Here is a 21,778-nt window from a genome sequence, read left to right as displayed (position 1 = left end):
ATATTCTCAATAATTTTTTCATTTTACTTTTTAAAAAAAGGCAATAATAAATAAAGTATATAACAATTAAATTTTCAATATAAAAATTTAGCTTCTATATATAAAATTATTATATTAAATGTGTAATCAAATGTAAATGAAATTCCTCACTGATTGAAAAAGAAAAAAATAAAAGGAATAATAGAGACATGATTAATTTAATAAAAAAGATGATCGTACCTTCCATAACGAATACAATGGACCCAACATCTCCTTCTCTAATGATAATTGAACCAGCGGGGAAAGTAACGGGATACATACAATCGACGATCTCCCGGATCTGGGTGAGCTCCAAATTCTTCATAAAGTCATTGTCCAGGATTGCGGCCTTGATCAGCTCGCGTGACCTTGAAAAAGTGAAAAGAAGAATTAATTTTTATCCTCGGGCTTCGCCATTTATTACGGAGCATCGCTGTATTTTTTTTTTTATGAAAGAAAAGAAGATGAGTGAAACACGCAACAAAAGAATATATATATATAGCTTCAAGAGATAAAAAAAATATATATTTAAAAATAAATCTTTAAAAAAAATAATTAAAAAGAAGATTGAAAAAAACGATCTTCAAAATTACAATTACATTGATGATGACATTTGAAACTTAGCCATTGGATCATTAGTTTCTGTCATGTTTACTTATTCCGTGTAACGGATGATGGGCTTATTCAACACATACATTATATATGTTCAAAATGAAAATACAGTGATTGTATCGCCTTTCAGTTAAATGGCAAACCATAAATTATCAAAGATGTGGAACAATTATTTTTATTCTGATTGATGATTTATATCTGTAATTACTTAGAGACTTCTTATTCCTTTTTTTTTTGAAAACAATTGTCAGTAGTATAAATTAGACCTGTGCAAAATAAATCGAACCGAACTGTCCGAATTTTTACGCCGAGTTCGAATGTCGAAAATTCGACATTCGAGTCAGTACAGTTCGAATGTCGAAAGTTCGAAATTCGAGTCAGGGTCATTAAAAACCGAACAAAATTCGATGCGATTCGAACATTGCACAGCTCTAGTATAAATGTACGATGAATTTTAATTAAGTCATTTTTAAGGTTTCATTTACATTTTAAATGAGAAATTAATTAATTTAGTAATTCAAAGCTAAGAACTTTAAGAATTCTTTGAAATAAGAGCTTATCCTGTTGGTCAGTTTCAAATATTGCCGCGCTTTCTTAGCGTTAAATTTAAGTACGACAGACCACTCATAGGTGGCGAACATTCTCTCTCACAATCGACGTACACTTTCGACTTTATCATATTATAAAAAGGTCTTACCCGTACTTATATATTATTATATACTATATTTTAGTTAAAAAAAATAGTAGTCAATGAATTAAATGAAAAGGAAATTATTTTTGAAACAAGGAAGGATTTTTTTCGTTTTCCAGGAAAACATTCTTTCATAAAAAATAAGTTTTTTTTAAATTTTACGTATTTTCGAGTTATTTTCCAGTTAATATGATTTGAAAAAAGTATTTTTTACTTAAAAGAAATGGTATTCAATGAAATAAATGAGAAGGAAATTATTTAGTTCGTTTTTGAATGAAGGAGAAAGAATTTTTTCATTTTCAAGGAAAACAACCTTTCATAAAAAATTGAGTTTTTTTTTTAATTTTAACGTATTTTCCAGTTATTTTCACAGTTAGTTGACAATTCATTAAATATAATTTTATTCAAAGTCAGTTAAAATTATTTGCACTTCCAAAAAAATAATGTGGTAAATTACAATAATTATTAATATGTAAAAATAATTTTTTAAATTATAATTGAAATATTAAATATATCACACATCTAATGTAGTCTCTGTGAGATAAAAAAAAATTTATTTTTAGTTTAAAGATATCATATTCATCGATTAGATCAATTAACCCTAAAATAAATCTGATGCAATTCGATAATGATTATACACAATTTTTGATAATTATTCATTCACACTTTTTCTTATGTTCAAGAAAATAATTAAATAAATAAAAATAATAAATTTATTTTCTGATAATATTAATTTATAATTTTTCTTAATCTGAAATTAATATATATAATTTTTTCAATTGTATACGAAGTTTCCTAGACAAACTGGTGGTAAATAAAGTGAGTGAACTAAGAGAAGACAAAAAAAAAAATCTAATTGACAACAATTAGTTTGCTCAGAAAAGATCTGTTACTATATATATATATATATATGTATATGTGTCGAGTTCTTTAGCTCCATCAAGTAACTATATAGCGGAAAATTATACTCAATATAATTTTATATCACGGATCCAAGAAAATCTTAAATATTCTTTTTTTTTACACTTTAATTAATTCTGTTATGCAACATTCCATTTCGAATTTATGGACTTGATCTAACCGCATATTATAATTTCGTGGAAGTCTTTTTTAATAGAAATTATATATTTCTTTAATTTTATTACTCATCTGTTTTACGAAAACTCTATTTATAAATTTTATATAATTGTCAGAATCATATTTAAATAAATTTTTATTTTTTTATAAAATTTACTTTTTTTCCAATAACTATATAAATTATATACTAAACAAAATACAATTATTGTCAAAATAATTTTGTGTTAATTTTCTGAATGCTTTAATTTATAAAAAAATGAAATTTTATTTTTAAAAAAACTTTTTTTTTTTTTTTTAAAGCATCTATTCCACATGTTTCAAGCATCTGGGTCATGATTCTTAACTCGTGACACAGTTTCTGTCTCTTCTACATTTGCAAACATCATTTTTGTAATCTTTAGCGAAAGGAATAAGATAAGTCCATTGAATCGCAAATAAATAGAAATCATTAAAAATCAATTAAAATCAAAATTTATCATATAGAAATAAAATAATTAGTTTCATTTCGAATATTTTCCCATCTAAATTTTATATTTATTGTATATTTTATAGAGGAAATAATAAAGGAAATTGAATGTAAAATTGACAATCGTAAAATTAATTTCTCGTTTTGTGAGGTCTATTATATATGGAAAATTGACAATAAAAATTATTATCATTATTAAATTATTCAGATCGTTGTTCGATAATAAGAGAGATTGTTTTGCGTTTAAATCAAAATTATATTATGAAGAATGCTCAGAACCATCGAATATACATTGACAAAGACGTGATGTGAAAGTTCGACATCTCATTATCTATTCGAATGTCGCCCGTATATAATGCTGCTACGATTAGCGAATAAAAATTTCAGTATTACATTTCTCGATCAGTTAAAAACTATTTCATTTTAAAATCATCATTTTGACATAGAAACTTAAAAAAAATTCGATTTAATTAAACTATTTACAATGTAGAAGAGAAAAAAAAACTTATACAGATTCCTGTAACCGACATTTACCGACATTGGTAAAATTTATCGATAAAGAAGATTCTAAATCACTTGGCGCTTAAAATTTAGTAAAGACTTAAATGTTTTTTGATTCTATTTATTATTATATAAAATTTTCTTATAGAAAATTTCAATTTTAATCATGCGCAAAATAATTTTTCATCATCATCATCATCATCAGAATTTAATTTTAAAAATTCAAGTATAATAAACCTTGGATTTTATAAATATAGTAACAGGAAATATCAAAGACGATAAAATTGGAATAAAATTCATCTCTATAATAATGTATATATATATATTATAATAAACGAATACATTAAGTATACCTTTGTGGTTTGCTGAACTTTGGAATTGGTTTAGAATCATGTTTCAAAGGCTCAGCCGAAATGGCTTGACGTTTCAACCTTCGATAAGGTCCCAATGGTCCAGTGACCATATTAAAGTCAACAATTTGACGAAATTTGTCAATTTCATTTTGAAGGTAACGAATTGTTGCGTCACGTTCCTCAAGGGCCTTTTCCAAATTCTCAACAGCTTCATCGCGTTTTCTTAATGCTTCTGTTCTCTCATAGAGTAATCTCTTTAAATCTCTCACAGAATCCATTGTTTTAGTTTCTTTTTTTTTTTTAAATAAAAAAAAATTTTTTTTTTCTCTCTAATCACTTTTCACTATAAACACTTTTTTCCCCTAAATGTGTAGTTTTCATCGTTTTTTTTTAAACTAAAAATTATATTTTAATAAAATAATTTTTAAAAAAAATTTTTAACAATGAAAGTAAAAAAAAATTATATTTTATAATTTTACAAAAAAATTGTAACTATATTGTCTTTGCAGAACTATTTTTGTATATAGTGATTGAACATCCGTGTTCTTATTTATTTTCACAACAAATCTCAGTTTCAATGATCGTATATATTTTATTGCGTAATATTGTATAGTTGTAAGTTTTTTTTTTTTTTTTTTCTTTAAATTATACATAAATATATTGGCAGTTTTTTCCCGATTATATAAAAAAAAAAAACTGTTGATTTTTTTATTAACTTATACGGAAAACCGGACCTAAAAAAAAGTCTTGTTCACTTATATACGATTATTTAAACAAACGGATTATTTTTAGATTTGTTGATCGTTTTGAGTTTATCAATTCCGTCTAAAGATCATATCCGGTGAGATAAAGATTCGAATAATTTTTTTTGTGTACCATTAAAATTTCTTCAGGATGTCTTTAAAAATATAAAAAAAAAATAGATGTATTTGTATATTATTTGTTTTAATTTCGAGGAATTTTAATTTATAATTATAATAGTAAATAATTTAACAATTATTGATTTAATATTTAAGTATAATTAAATAAGTAATAAATTGATAAATTAAGTATTAAGGGAATGAATAATTTCAGTTAACAAATAGTTGAGAACAATATAGACATAAGTAAAGGTAATTTATATTTTTTAAAGACTTTTGCGATTTTGGTAAAAAAAAAAATTCGAATTTAAAAAAAAACACGTCCGACTGGCCGAAGAGACACTCACGAACTAATCTAGCAAGGACTTCCACATAAACTGACAGAGTAGATCGGGCAGCTTTCACACGAAGGGCCAAAACAGCGTACAAAAACTATTTTTAAATATATATCTCAACACAAATCACATACACACACACATAATTACTATAAAAAAAAAACACTTGAGGAACACTAAGAATAAAGAGTAGACCTTATATTTAATATGCAAAAAATTCCCCCAAAGGTTTCTGTTTAAGTTAAAAAAAAAAGAAAACTTAAAAAAAACCACCTACTAAAAAACAATTATTTTTAATTTTAATTATTTAATTTCTCTTTTTAATTAAAAATAAACTGATAATAGTTTTTTTTTTACTTTATACTCCTGTGACCTTTCAACACAATTATTTACGTTAATAAATTAATTAACAAAATTATTAAGAAATATTCGACAATAATTTAAATCATTTATATAATAATATTTATTTATTATTCAATAATATTTATTTACTATTTAATAATATTTATTTTTATTTTAGACATATTTAGCAAATATTGTAAAAAATATATATATAATAAACTAAGTATTTAATAAAGTAACAAAATAATAAAATAACTTTTTTAATAATATATTCGCTAATAAATATATAATTTTTTTTTTATAAATGTAATATAAATAAATTTTTTTTTACTAGAAAAGACATTAAATTAATATCTAATTATTACATCAATAATTATTTTGATTACTCACAGATTATTAAAATAATTTTACTTTATAGTTTTTTTCAAGTAAATTCCAAATAAAACTAATTAAAATCACCATATAAAAAAATAATTGAAATTATTAATTAAATGTCATTAATTTAAAAAAAAAATTGGCAAATTAGATTTAAAAAAAAATACTTTTTATAAAATTATAAACAGACAATTATCCTTAGTGTTCCAGGGGTGATTTAAAAAACAAAACAAAAAAAAAAAAAAACTTTTCCTTTCACTGGTATGCCACCTGGTCCTCGTGGTGTTCAAGAACTTTATGGTCTCGCGCAATGAAGCTCACGTACAAACGCGTGTGCGTACTTGGTAAACCCAATTAGGTTCGCGGACGCTATGCCGCGGGGCATCTCGATCGTCCGCGGCGCCCTACATTCGCAACAGGTCCAATATCGACACAGCCTCGAGGTTTTATCAACATTTTCTTTTTTTTTACAATCTAATCTTATTCCAATTTTTTTAATTTAATTGCCTAAATTCTATTTCTTTTTAAATTGTTACTATTTTATTATTCATTTTTCATTTTAAAAATTAAATAATAACTATTGCCACAGTAACTATTGCCCCATAGTAACTATTGCCGCATTGTAATATTGCCGCATAGTAACTATTGGCACATAGTAACTATTGCCATAGTAACTACATTGCTATAGTAACTATTGCCACAGTAACCATTGCCGCATAGTAACTATTGCCATAGTAACTATTGCCACAGTAACCATTGCCGCATAGTAACTATTACCACAGTAACTATTGGCGCATAGTAACTATTGCCGCATTGTAATATTGCCGCATTGTAACTATTACCACAGTAACTATTGGCGCATAGTAACTATTGCCGCATTGTAATATTGCCGCATAGTAACTATTCGCGCATAGTAATTATTGCCGCATTGTAATATTGCCGCATAGTAACTATTGGCACATAGTAACTATTGCCGCATTGTAACTATTGCCGCATTGTAACTATTGCCGCATTGTAATATTGCCACAGTAACTATTGCCATAGTAACTATTGCCGCATAGTAACTATTGCCACAGTAACCGTTGCCGCATAGTAACTATTGACACAGTAACTATTGCCATAATAACTATTGCCATAGTAACTATTGCCACAGTAACCATTGCCGCATAGTAACTATTGCCGCATTGTAACTATTGCCACAGTAACTATTGACGCATAGTAACTATTGCCGCATTGTAATATTGCCACAGTAACTATTGCCATAGTAACTATTGCCGCATAGTAACTATTGCCACAGTAACCGTTGCCACATAGTAACTATTGCCGCATAGTAACTATTGACACAGTAACTATTGCCATAATAACTATTGCCATAGTAACTATTGCCACAGTAACCATTGCCGCATAGTAACTATTGCCGCATTGTAACTATTGCCACAGTAACTATTGACGCATAGTAACTATTGCCGCATTGTAATATTGCCACAGTAACTATTGCCATAGTAACTATTGCCGCATAGTAACTATTGCCACAGTAACCGTTGCCACATAGTAACTATTGCCGCATAGTAACTATTGACACAGTAACTATTGCCATAATAACTATTGCCATAGTAACTATTGCCACAGTAACCATTGCCGCATAGTAACTATTGCCGCATTGTAATATTGCCGCATAGTAACTATTGGCGCATAGTAATTATTGCCGCATTGTAATATTGCCGCATAGTAACTATTGGCACATAGTAACTATTGCCACAGTAACCATTGCCGCATAGTAACTATTGCCGCATAGTAACTATTGCCGCATTGTAACTATTGCCGCATTGTAATATTGCCGCATAGTAACTATTGGCACATAGTAACTATTGCCGCATTGTAACTACATTGCTATAGTAACTATTGCCGCATAGTAACTATTGCCGCATTGTAACTATTGCCACAGTAACTATTGACGCATAGTAACTATTGCCGCATTGTAATATTGCCACAGTAACTATTGCCATAGTAACTATTGCCGCATAATAACTATTGCCACAGTAACTATTGCCACAGTAACTATTGCCACAGTAACTATTGCCACAGTAACTATTGCCACAGTAACTATTGCCACAGTAACTATTGCCACAGTAACTATTGCCACAGTAACTATTGCCACAGTAACTATTGCCACAGTAACTATTGCCACAGTAACTATTGCCACAGTAACTATTGCCACAGTAACTATTGCCACAGTAACTATTGCCACAGTAACTATTGCCACAGTAACTATTGCCATAGTAACTATTGCCACATTGTAATATTGCCACAGTAACTATTGCCGCATAGTAACTATTGCTACAGTAACCATTGCCGCATAGTAACTATTGCCGCATTGTAACTTTTGCCACAGTAAATATTGCCGCATAGTAACTATTGCCGCATTGTAACTATTACCACAGTAACTATTGGCGCATAGTAACTATTGCCGCATTGTAACTACATTGCTATAGTAACTATTGCCGCATAGTAACTATTGCCGCATTGTAACTATTGCCACAGTAACTATTGCCACAGTAACTATTGCCACAGTAACTATTGCCACAGTAACTATTGCCACAGTAACTATTGCCACAGTAACTATTGCCACAGTAACTATTGCCACAGTAACTATTGCCACAGTAACTATTGCCACAGTAACTATTGCCACAGTAACTATTGCTACAGTAACCATTGCCGCATAGTAACTATTGCCGCATTGTAACTTTTGCCATAGTAACTATTGCCGCATAATAACTATTGCCACAGTAACTATTGCCACAGTAACTATTGCCACAGTAACTATTGCCACAGTAACTATTGCCACAGTAACTATTGCCACAGTAACTATTGCCACAGTAACTATTGCCATAGTAACTATTGCCACAGTAACTATTGCCACAGTAACTATTGCCACAGTAACTATTGCCACAGTAACTATTGCCACAGTAACTATTGCCACAGTAACTATTGCCACAGTAACTATTGCCACAGTAACTATTGCCACAGTAACTATTGCCACAGTAACTATTGCCACAGTAACTATTGCCACAGTAACTATTGCCACAGTAACTATTGCCACAGTAACTATTGCCATAGTAACTATTGCCACATTGTAATATTGCCACAGTAACTATTGCCGCATAGTAACTATTGCTACAGTAACCATTGCCGCATAGTAACTATTGCCGCATTGTAACTTTTGCCACAGTAAATATTGCCGCATAGTAACTATTGCCGCATTGTAACTATTACCACAGTAACTATTGGCGCATAGTAACTATTGCCGCATTGTAACTACATTGCTATAGTAACTATTGCCGCATAGTAACTATTGCCGCATTGTAACTATTGCCACAGTAACTATTGACGCATAGTAACTATTGCCGCATTGTAACTATTGCCGCATTGTAATATTGCCACAGTAACTATTGCCATAGTAACTATTGCCACAGTAACTATTGCCACAGTAACTATTGCCACAGTAACTATTGCCACAGTAACTATTGCCACAGTAACTATTGCCACAGTAACTATTGCCACAGTAACTATTGCCACAGTAACTATTCCCACAGTAACTATTGCCATAGTAACTATTGCCACATTGTAATATTGCCACAGTAACTATTGCCGCATAGTAACTATTGCTACAGTAACCATTGCCGCATAGTAACTATTGCCGCATTGTAACTACATTGCTATAGTAACTATTGCCGCATAGTAACTATTGCCGCATTGTAACTATTGCCACAGTAACTATTGACGCATAGTAACTATTGCCGCATTGTAATATTGCCACAGTAACTATTGCCATAGTAACTATTGCCGCATAATAACTATTGCCACAGTAACTATTGCCACAGTAACTATTGCCACAGTAACTATTGCCACAGTAACTATTGCCACAGTAACTATTGCCACAGTAACTATTGCCACAGTAACTATTGCCACAGTAACTATTGCCATAGTAACTATTGCCACATTGTAATATTGCCACAGTAACTATTGCCGCATAGTAACTATTGCTACAGTAACCATTGCCGCATAGTAACTATTGCCGCATTGTAACTTTTGCCACAGTAAATATTGCCGCATAGTAACTATTGCCGCATTGTAACTATTACCACAGTAACTATTGGCGCATAGTAACTATTGCCGCATTGTAACTACATTGCTATAGTAACTATTGCCGCATAGTAACTATTGCCGCATTGTAACTATTGCCACAGTAACTATTGCCACAGTAACTATTGCCACAGTAACTATTGCCACAGTAACTATTGCCACAGTAACTATTGCCACAGTAACTATTGCCACAGTAACTATTGCCACAGTAACTATTGCCACAGTAACTATTGCTACAGTAACCATTGCCGCATAGTAACTATTGCCGCATTGTAACTTTTGCCGCATTGTAACTTTTGCCATAGTAACTATTGCCGCATAATAACTATTGCCACAGTAACTATTGCCACAGTAACTATTGCCACAGTAACTATTGCCACAGTAACTATTGCCACAGTAACTATTGCCACAGTAACTATTGCCACAGTAACTATTGCCATAGTAACTATTGCCACAGTAACTATTGCCACAGTAACTATTGCCACTGTAACTATTGCCACAGTAACTATTGCCACAGTAACTATTGCCACAGTAACTATTGCCACAGTAACTATTGCCACAGTAACTATTGCCACAGTAACTATTGCCACAGTAACTATTGCCATAGTAACTATTGCCACATTGTAATATTGCCACAGTAACTATTGCCGCATAGTAACTATTGCTACAGTAACCATTGCCGCATAGTAACTATTGCCGCATTGTAACTTTTGCCACAGTAAATATTGCCGCATAGTAACTATTGCCGCATTGTAACTATTACCACAGTAACTATTGGCGCATAGTAACTATTGCCGCATTGTAACTATTGCCACAGTAACTATTGCCATATAGTAACTTTTGCCGCATAGTAACCATTGCCATAGTTACCGTTGCTATGGTAATAATTACCATAGTGAACGTTGCTGTGATATCTGTTGCTATGTAACAGTTGCCATAACGACCGTTACCATGACAACCATTGATATGGTAACTGTTACTATATCTTATGAAACAGAAAAAATGAAGGATGAAAACAACGGTCCATGAAAAGAAGACCAACAATAAAATTGTAAATTTTTATATGTATATAAAAAAAACTCTAAAGCAGCAATGGCAAAATCTGTTTTAATATATATCAAGAACTGTTAATAAAAAATAAAAGGAACAATTAAAAAAATAAAAAATTCACAACTTGTTATAATAAAACTTGTAGTACTACATTTCAAGATAAAAATATGAAAACGATCTTGACATATTTCTCCACTTTAGATTGATTATTTTATTTTTGTTTGTTGCATAAATATGTTTCAAGTTGTTAAGAAAGAAATTAAACTTTCGTCAATCATCATCATCATCATAATACAAGTTTATTGGTGAGCAAATTATTTTAATTAAACTGGTTTTACATGTAAAGTGATATATATATACTTGATCTAATTTCTATAATTTTTATAATTTATATATATATATATATATATATATATATATATATATATATATATATAGCAATGAAATTGAAATTAAATTAAAATCTTCTCGACAATTGAAATTTCTTAAGCGAGACGTGGTGCAATTTTTCATAGTGTTAAAAATACCAATGAAGAACTAATGTTTGATCCTTATATGGTGTAATAGTGACAAAGATCGATTGTAATATAGCACATCATATTGAGACCGCACGGCAATTTAAAATTACAAAATATTTCTCGTTCTAATTTAACGAAATTATTTATAGATTATTTTTTTTTAATTTTCTACTCTAGTTAAAATTAATAATAATTAAAAACTGTCTAAATTAATTTAAATTCTTAGCTCGAATAATTTCATTATTGACCTTGGCTTGAAATAATGTTTCATTTAATTATAATTATAAAGTTAAAATCAGACATTTAGATTCAAAAAAAAAAGAGGGAGGGTAACTAAAAATTAACCTACTTCATTATGACGGAAAAAATTTCAATTTTTTAAATATTGAAAATATTTTTTAATAATTAAAAACCTCCCTGAAGTCGGCGTCGACGCTCAGCGTCGAAAATTTTTTTCACGAGACCAAAAATGTCACACAGTTTTCTTAAAGTTTCTTGCTCAAAATTAAGCCCTACAAAACGTCAACCCTTCAGTCATCGCGGAACACAGTTTTTCACCCCTTTCAACCCCCATAACGAAAACACATAGAAATAAAGAAATTAAAATTCATATCTTACAAACAAAAAGCAAGACCAAAATTTTTATTGTTATTTTTTCATCCTAGTAATAGTAGACAACTGCTAAAAAAGTTTGCACCCCCAGGCCATCAGGGAAAGTTGTCATTTTCAACCCTTAAACTCGAAAAAATCGAAAAAATACTAATAAAAAATTCATTTCTCACAAACCAAAAGCGGGACCAAAAATTTTATTGTTATTTTTTCATCCTAGTAATAGTAAACACTTGTGAAAAAATTGTGGACCCTCAAGCCATCGGGGAAAGTTGTCATTTTGACCCCTAAAACTCGAAAAAATGGAAAAAATACCAATAAAAAATTTATTTCTCACAAACCAAAAGCGGGACCAAAAATTTTATTGTTATTTTTTCATCCTAGTAATAGTAGACAACTGTGAAAAAATTGTGGACCCCCAAGCCATCGGGGAAAGTTGTCATTTTCACCCCTTAAACTCGAAAAAATCAAAAAAATACCAATAAAAAATTCATTTCTCACAAACCAAAAGCGGGACCAAAAATTTTATTGTTATTTTTTCATCCTAGTAATAGTAGACAACTGTGAAAAAATTGTGGACCCCCAAGCCATCGGGGAAAGTTGTCATTTTCACCCCTAAAACTCGAAAAAATGGAAAAAATACCAATAAAAAATTCATTTCTCACAAACCAAAAGCGGGACCATAAATTTTATTGTTATTTTTTCATCCTAGTAATAGTAGACACTTGTGAAAAAATTGTGGACCCTCAAGCCATCGGGGAAAGTTGTCATTTTCACCCCTTAAACTCAAAAAAATCGAAAAAATACCAATAAAAAATTCATTTCTCACATACCAAAAGCGGGACCAAAAATTTTATTGTTATTTTTTCATCCTAGTAATAGTAGACAACTGTGAAAACATTGTGGACCCCCAAGCCATCGGGGAAAGTTGTCATTTTCACCCCTAAAACTTGAAAAAATTGAAAAAATACCAATAAAAAATTCATTTCTCACAAACCAAAAGCGGGACCAAAAATTTTATTGTTATTTTTTCATCCTCACAATAGTAGACAAATGTGAAAAAATTGTGGACCCCCAAGCCATCGGGGAAAGTTGTCATTTTCACCCCTTAAACTCGAAAAAATCAAAAAAATACCAATAAAAAATTCATTTCTTACAAACAAAAAGCGGGACCAAAAATTTTATTGTTATTTTTTCATCCTAGTAATAGTAGACACTTGTGAAAAAATTGTGGACCCTCAAGCCATCGGGGAAAGTTGTCATTTTCACCCCATAAACTCAAAAAAATCGAAAAAATACCAATAAAAAATTCATTTCTCACAAACAAAAAACGGGACCAAAAATTTTATTGTTATTTTTTCATCCTAGTAATAGTAGACAACTGTGAAAAAATTGTGGACCCCCAAGCCATCGGGGAAAGTTGTCATTTTCACCCCTAAAACTCGAAAAAATAGAAAAAATACCAATAAAAAATTCATTTCTCACAAACCAAAAGCGGGACCAAAAATTTTATTGTTATTTTTTCATCCTAGTAATAGTAGACAACTGCTAAAAAAGTTTGCACCCCCAAACCATCGGGGAAAGTTGTCATTTTCACCCCTTAAACTCGAAAAAATCGAAAAAATACCAATAAAAAATTCATTTCTCACAAACAAAAAGCGGGACCAAAAATTTTATTGTTATTTTTTCATCCTCACAATAGTGGACAAATGTGAAAAAATTGTGGACCCCCAAGCCATCGGGGAAAGTTGTCATTTTCACCCCTAAAACTCGAAAAAATGGAAAAAATACTAATAAAAAATTCATTTCTCACAAACATAAAGCGGGATTAAAAATTTTATTGTTATTTTTTCATCCTAGTAATAGTAGACAACAGTGAAAAAATTTTGGACTCCCAAGCCATCGGGGAAAGTTGTCATTATGACCCCTAAAACTCGAAAAAATCGAAAAACTATCAATAAAAAATTCATTTCTCACAAACAAAAATCGGGACCAAAAACTTTATTGTTATTTTTTCATCCTAGTAATAGTAGACAAATGTGAAAAAATTGTGGACCCTCAAGCCATCGGGGAAAGTTGTCATTTTCACCCCTAAAACTCGAAAAAATCGAAAAAATACCAATAAAAAATTCATTTCTCACAAACCAAAAGCGGGACCATAAATTTTATTGTTATTTTATCATCCTAGTAATAGTAGACAACTGTGAAAAAATTGTGGACCCCCAAGCCATCGGGGAAAGTTGTCATTTTCACCCCTTAAACTCGAAAAAATCGAAAAAATACCAATAAAAAATTCATTTCTCACAAACAAAAAGGGGGACCAAAAATTTTATTTAATTTTTCCATTCTCTCAATAGTGTACAACTATTGTCATTTTGATCCCTAAAAGTTGAAGAAATCGAAAAAAAAAAATTCATTTCTTCGTCAAAATGAATCGATTTATATATATAAAGTATAGATTTGATTGAAATTTAAAGTATTAATGAAAATTGAAAATTCTTATTTTAGCTAAAAAATTTTGTGTTTCTTTAAATTAAAGTCAATAAAGTATTACACCTAAAATTAATTAAAATTTTCTTAATTTTTCAAAAAATTTAATTAATTTAAAACAGTTTTCAACTCATCATTTTTTTTAATCAATCTATTGAATTGGAGAAATTCATAGCTTCCTCCACGATAATCTAATTTTTACTTTCTTGATGCGTGTGTGGCGGGGATAGAGCTAGAGCCGAGCGCGGACATTCGGATGCGTTCGGCTCAGATCGGCACTTTGCTTTGCACTGGCCTCACCGCTCTCCCCACCAGACCCTGGCGAAAGTCTATAACTCCTCGGAAATCTTTTTTGCTTTTCTCGACATATTCGTTCGCTCTCCACTCGGTCCCAACTTAAACTCGCTTTAAAGAAACAGTGAAGATTTAAATATTTTATGTTTGTGTCAATATTATTTAGAGTTGACACTTTCCTGAAAAATTATGATATATTTTTCAGTGATTGAAATTTTTTATTTTTATCATGAATAAAATTAGAAACTTTTTAATATAATAATTTTTGAACATTTTTTGAAATCTTGATTAAAAAAAAAAAATTTAGAACAATTTTAATTTTTAATTCAAACGCAATCATTTCGTTACAATGTTTGTTGTTAAAAAAATGAAAATTACAAAATTATAAAATGTTGAACAATTTCAATATTAAAGGATTTATAATTTTATTCATGATAAAAAAAAAAAATTTCAATCACTGAAAAATATATCATAATTTTTCAGGAAAGTGTCAACTCTAAATAATATTGACACAAACATAAAATATTTAAATCTTCACTGTTTCTTTAAAGCGAGTTTAAGTTGGGTCCGAGTGGAGAGCGAACGAATATGTCGAGAAAAGCAAAATAAGATTTCCGAGGAGTTATAGACTTTCGCCGGGGTCTGGTGGGGAGAGCGGTGAGGCCAGTGCAAAGCAAAGTGCCGATCTGAGCCGAACGCAGCCGAATGTCCGCGCTCGGCTCTAGCTCTATCCCCGCCACACACGCATCAAGAAAGTAAAAATTAGAACAAATATAAATTCTGTGAACTGAATTTTTGGTTCTATTAAAATTCTGTAATATAGAATATATATATAAAACAAGGAAGGGTTCTTTTATGTTTATTTAATTCATAAACATTTTGCTTCCTCATTGTGTGAAGAAAAAAATTTGCTTCCTCGTGGAGGAAGCTATGAATTTCTCCAATTCAATAGATTGATTAAAAAAAATTATGAGTTGAAAACTGTTTTAAATTAATTAAATTTTTTGAAAAATTAAGAAAATTTTAATTAATTTTAGGTGTAATACTTCATTAACTTTAATTTAAAGAAACACAAAATTTTTTAGCTAAAATAAGAATTTTCAGTATTCATTAATTCTTTAAATTTCAATCAAATCTATACTTTATATACATAAATCGATTCATCTTGACGAAGAAATGAATTTTTTATTTTTTTTTCGATTTCTTCAAGTTTTAGGGATCAAAATGACAATAGTTTTACACTACTGTGAGGATGAAAAAATAACAATAAAATTTTTGGTCCCGCTTTTTGTTTGTGAGAAATGAATTTTTTATTGGTATTTTTTCGATTTTTTCGAGTTTAAGGGGTGAAAATGACAACTTTCCCCGATGGCTTGGGGGTCCACAATTTTTTCACATTTGTCTACTATTGTGAGGATGAAAAAATAACAATAAAATTTTTGGTCCCGCTTTTGGTTTGTGAGAAATGAATTTTTTATTGGTATTTTTTCGATTTTTTCGAGTTTAAGGGGTGAAAATGACAACTTTCCCCGATGGCTTGAGGGTCCATAATTTTTTCACAAGTGTTTACTATTACTAGGATGAAAAAATAACAATAAAATTTTTGGTCCCGCTTTTGGTTTGTGAGAAATGAATTTTTTATTGGTATTTTTTCAATTTTTTCAAGTTTTAGGGGTCAAAATGACAACTTTCCCCGATGGCTTGAGGGTCCACAATTTTTTCACAAGTGTTTACTATTACTAGGATGAAAAAATAACAATAAAATTTTTGGTCCCGCTTTTTGTTTGTGAGAAAAGAATTTTTTATTGGTATTTTTTCGATTTTTTCGAGTTTAAGGGGTGAAAATGACAACTTTCCCCGATGGCTTGAGGGTCCACAATTTTTTCACAAGTGTTTAGTATTACTAGGATGAAAAAATAACAATAAAATTTTTGGTCCCGCCTTTGGTTTGTGAGAAATTTATTTTTTATTGGTATTTTTTCAATTTTTTCAAGTTTTAGGGGTGAAAATGACAACTTTCCCCGATGGCTTGAGGGTCCACAATTTTTTCACAAGTGTTTACTATTACTAGGATGAAAAAATAACAATAAAATTTTTGGTCCCGCTTTTGGTTTGTGAGAAATGAATTTTTTATTAGTATTTTTTCGATTTTTTCGAGTTTAAGGGGTGAAAATGACAACTTTCCCCGATGGCTTGGGGGTCCACAATTTTTTCACATTTGTCTACTATTGTGAGGATGAAAAAATAACAATAAAATTTTTGGTCCCGCTTTTGGTTTGTGAGAAATGAATTTTTTATTGGTATTTTTTCAATTTTTTCAAGTTTTAGGGGTCAAAATGACAACTTTCCCCGATGGCTTGAGGGTCCACAATTTTTTCACAAGTGTTTACTATTACTAGGATGAAAAAATAACAATAAAATTTTTGGTCCCGCTTTTTGTTTGTGAGAAATGAATTTTTTATTGGTATTTTTTCGATTTTTTCGAGTTTAAGGGGTGAAAATGACAACTTTCCCCGATGGCTTGAGGGTCCACAATTTTTTCACAAGTGTTTACTATTACTAGGATGAAAAAATAACAATAAAATTTTTGGTCCCGCTTTTTGTTTGTGAGAAATGAATTTTTTATTAGTATTTTTTCGATTTTTTCGAGTTTAAGGGGTGAAAATGACAACTTTCCCTGATGGCCTGGGGGTGCAAACTTTTTTAGCAGTTGTCTACTATTACTAGGATGAAAAAATAACAATAAAAATTTTGGTCTTGCTTTTTGTTTGTAAGATATGAATTTTAATTTCTTTATTTCTATGTGTTTTCGTTATGGGGGTTGAAAGGGGTGAAAAACCGTGTTCCGCGATGACTGAAGGGTTGACGTTTTGTAGGGCTTAATTTTGAGCAAGAAACTTTAAGAAAACGGTGTGACATTTTTGGTCTCGTGAAAAAAATTTTCGACGCTGAGCGTCGACGCCGACTTCAGGGAGGTAATTAAAAAGAAATTTTACTTTTTAATATTATTTTGTGTATTTATAAAGAAATTGTGTTTCAATTTTTAAAATAATTCTCGTTAAAAAATTGTTTAATAATGTATTGTGTCGACTTTTGCACACGTCACTATGAAAATCGTTTAATTTGTTTCACTATTAATATATATTTATATTTAAATTGCATTTCTCTTTTAACGAAAAGGAGTAAAAGTAAAAAATAAAATTCAATTTTTTGTCGTTTAAATAAAATTCACAAAGGTTTTTTTTTTTTTAAATAAACTTATTTCGCGTATATGACAATCGCGATTTTTTTTATAGGCACACTGATCTCACTTAAATCGAAGACTGAATAATCGAATAATATTCGCAGTTTAGATCTCGTGACACGATAAATATGCCAAATGAGGGGGCGTGGTCCATCAATAAAATTCTGAATACCCCTTTTATTATCTTTATCCCTCAAGTTTTATAATAATTTAAATATTTTTTTCTTTTTTTGCGATATCACAGTCTAAACCGTATATATATATATATATAAAATTGTACATATTTATTTTATATATAAAAATACTTTTGAATATAAATTCCGCGCTGTAACACAAACGAGAAACAAAAGTCTACTGAATATAAGCAAAAAAAAAAAAAAAGAAATTTTACTCTGATTTTCCGTTAACCGGATAAGAAGCCATTTGATAAAGAGGTTGGATTTGTCAGGATCATCTGATATGGTTTTGATTTGACTTGCGGTCAAGATCAACATGCTACGATATGTATGTATATATATATTAGATATCAAATTGTGATTTTTTTTTACTTGTGTATATATATATACACCTATGTTACAAAAAGATATCATTCTTAAGCATTTAATATATGAGTAAAGTCGAAAAGGGTTAGGATCAATATCCTCCGACCTAAAATGGATCAAAAATTTCGAAATTTTAAATTTTTGAGATAAACTCTCGGGCATAGCAGTTATCCCTGCAGATAGTGCTGTACAAAAAATGTATGAATGGACCAACAGCATCCAAGGTACAATATGGACCAAAGTGGACAAAACATTTAGAAATTTAAAATTTTCGAAATAAAATAACAAAGGACTTGGCAGGATTTATACATTAGTTTTGGCTCGCAGTCGATTTTTCTGTAACTTTAGGATTTTATAGTTTTTTGCGCATTCTGAACAACTTTTTCCTTTGGCAAATTGCTAGATATGGAGCTGGTTTTAAGATACACTCTAAATCTGAATCAGTGAAAATTCCACTGAATTCAAATCAGTGGCTCAGTTTTCTTTAATTCACCAGTGGAATCTCACTGAGAATCAGTGGTTTTTACTGATTCCCAGTGAAATTCCACTGGTGAATTAAAGAAAACTGAGCCACTGATTTGAATTCAGTGGAATTTTTACTGATTCAGATTTAGAGTGTACATTCAATTGAAACCCTTAAAAGCGTTAAACGCGGTTACTATCAGAATTTTACATTTAAATTTTAAGGGTACACTTTCATTTAATTCTAATTGACCAAAAGTGATAACTACATTTAAAAAGCAGCCCTTATGATTAATATTCAACCCCTGTAATTTATTATTTGTGTAACGAAAGTCATATATAAGGGTTTTTTAAATGCCTTTTTCTCTTTAATCAATCGTAATTGTCTTAAATCGTATTCTTAAAAAATTATACCCAGACATTAGATGCATGTGAATTTTGAAAATAAGTTACGCAGAATGTAAATTCTCATTACAAGTTTTGTATTAAAAAAAAAAAATCACAATCTAAATCAAGTTGGATGAATCTATATAAGTGAATCAGATTTTAATATCTATAATATGTTGGCTATAAAAATTTAGTGCTTTCAAATAAAGAAAACCGCTAAGAAGTTGATCAGTTTTTCAGATCTGAAATACAAAATATATATATATAAGTAAGGAATGCGTTTTAAAATTATTCCATTAAAATATAATCATTTTTTATCTATAATCAAAATTTTAAATTTAGAGATGATAATTTTAAAATAGAATTTTCAAATATTTTCAAGTTCAATGACTTTTACATATAAATAATAATTTAATAGTTTCATCATCTTTCTTCAATGAAAGAGATGTAAATTTTTAATTATTTCTCCCAAGTCTCTTAAGAAACAAAAAATTGGGTAAAAAAAACATAAAAAATTCGTAAAAAAAAACTTCTTTTTTGATGCTTGTAGGTATACTATTTAGCGAGAGGGAAATTTCCACTGTACCGACTGAGTGAAAGCAACAAGTGGTCAAGTATAAACCAGGTAAAATTGATTTAACGAGCTTAAGTGGTTTATCAACGAGGAGGCGCCACTTGTCGATACAGGTTCTTCTTTTTTATAGTATAAAAAAAAAGACAACAGCTCTCTCTCTCGAGAGAGAGAGAGAAATATAATATATCCCCCTCTCTATTAAAAAGTGAGGGAAACGCTCCCAATGAGAGGGAAAGAGATAACTATGCAAACGAGCGAGAGGGAGAGAGACAAATTAACATTATTCAAGAGAAAAAGATATAGAGGTTTCAACTTGATCGTTGACGGTGCCATATAGTGTGGCTTTAAACTTTTTAAAATGTCGCCGGTGGCCGTGACAGGAACTATTTTTAGCATCGTTGAGATAAGCACAAGAAGTGCCGTAGGCGGAGGGGGAGTGGAAGATAGAGAGTAAGAGAGTAAGAGAGAGAGAGAGAGAGAGAGAGAGAGAGAGAGAGAGAGAGAATCAAAGAGCTAATTATACGTGACGTCACACGACTGGTTTCAACACCGAGAGTGCAGCAGGATGAGTTCGACTCGAGTCAAACAGCAAGTGGGCCGGACAATTAACAGTTCACACTGCCAATAAGGCCCAATAAAATTTTCAATTACTCAGCCAATCAACGATAATTCATATACTTTTCCAAGACATCTGTATGTAATTGATAATAATAGTGTATTACAATTTTTTTTCTTTTTTGGGCCTCAGGCCCCAAGAACACTTATTTAATGACAGGATGTCATGTCTCACTACTTTATTTCATTCATTTTTCTTTTTACAAAAGAAACTACTAATGCAAGGTCCTTAAAATGTAATGTAGAAAAATAGCAAAGGACCAAAAAAAAAAAATATATATATACTTGTCGAGAATCGAACCCTAGATGCATTTTTTAACCGAATTACCTCTTATAAGCGCCCTTAACGATTGCGGCTACTTTCGAAAATTTAAGCACCGAACAAAAATAAAAAACCGAAATTATTTTTAAGAAAAATAACTGTTTTACAGAAAAATTTATTTAGAAATAAAATAAGATATGTTATATTCCTTTTTTTTGCGCGTTTATTTATAATTGATTAAAGGAGACTTAACCTTGAAAAATCAAGCTACTTCGTATATATACAGTTGTTTAATGAATTCACTTATATATATATATATATCATGTAGTAAAATTAATTAACATGTAATTAGAAACAGGGTTTTTCACCTATACGAATATTATAAACATGCAAGAGAGAGAGAGAGAGAGAGAGAGAGAGATTTCTGAATTTGAATTATGCATTCCTAGCGATAAATTACAGGAAATAAAAAATTCTATAAAACAACAGAGAGCTTTGGTACTATATCTCGTTTTTCTATTTATAATATATCAAGATATGAATTTATTATTGTAGGCGGTTCTATGATCGATGATAATACAAGATTTCGCAAGTCGATTCTCATGGCATCCGGCAGAAATCTATTGAAATGATGATACGCTATTAGCATTAGCCTTTCGATGCCATTGTATTGCCACGCGAGAGAGAGAAAGAGAGAGAGAGGGGGGGGGGGTAGTGAGAAGAGAATTTATTATACATTGTATATATATATATATATATATTTAAAAGACCTTTCGCATCAAGAAGCTAGAAGAAAGGAATCAAGTTATGAAGTACAATTTTATTAAGAACGATGCGAGGGCAACCAATGATTTTAATAGGCCAGATATGAGAGGGAGCAAGTGTTGGTATTATTCTCAATTATTGAAACAATTCTCTTCCTAACTCAAAAATATCTTCTATATATATATTTATAAAT

General features: G+C 30.1%; 1 protein-coding gene across 2 annotated transcripts in view; it reads right to left on the bottom strand.

The window, feature by feature from the left end:
- Positions 1 to 21,778, bottom strand: part of LOC127287656 (cGMP-dependent protein kinase, isozyme 2 forms cD4/T1/T3A/T3B) — a 56,011-nt gene that overhangs the window by 22,006 nt on the left and 12,227 nt on the right. Inside the window, exons 1-2 of one of the 2 annotated variants that reach the window (XM_051314711.1) lie at positions 3,719 to 4,104; positions 220 to 386 (exon numbers count right to left, since the gene is read on the bottom strand). In XM_051314711.1, coding sequence (XP_051170668.1) covers positions 220 to 386; positions 3,719 to 3,996 — 445 coding nt within the window. In that variant the 5' untranslated portion in view covers positions 3,997 to 4,104. Of the gene's footprint in view, positions 1 to 219; positions 387 to 3,718; positions 4,105 to 21,778 lie in introns of those variants that run through there. The other variant, XM_051314709.1, reaches the window with a different exon arrangement.

This window comes from Leptopilina boulardi, unplaced genomic scaffold (assembly GCF_019393585.1).
Source record: "Leptopilina boulardi isolate dan_hultmark-lab unplaced genomic scaffold, ZJU_Lbou_2.1 LbouV2_372, whole genome shotgun sequence".
NCBI classification, from domain to species: domain Eukaryota; kingdom Metazoa; phylum Arthropoda; class Insecta; order Hymenoptera; family Figitidae; genus Leptopilina; species Leptopilina boulardi.
Note: the sequence above shows the minus strand (reverse complement) of the source record. Positions and strands in the feature narration are given on the sequence as shown.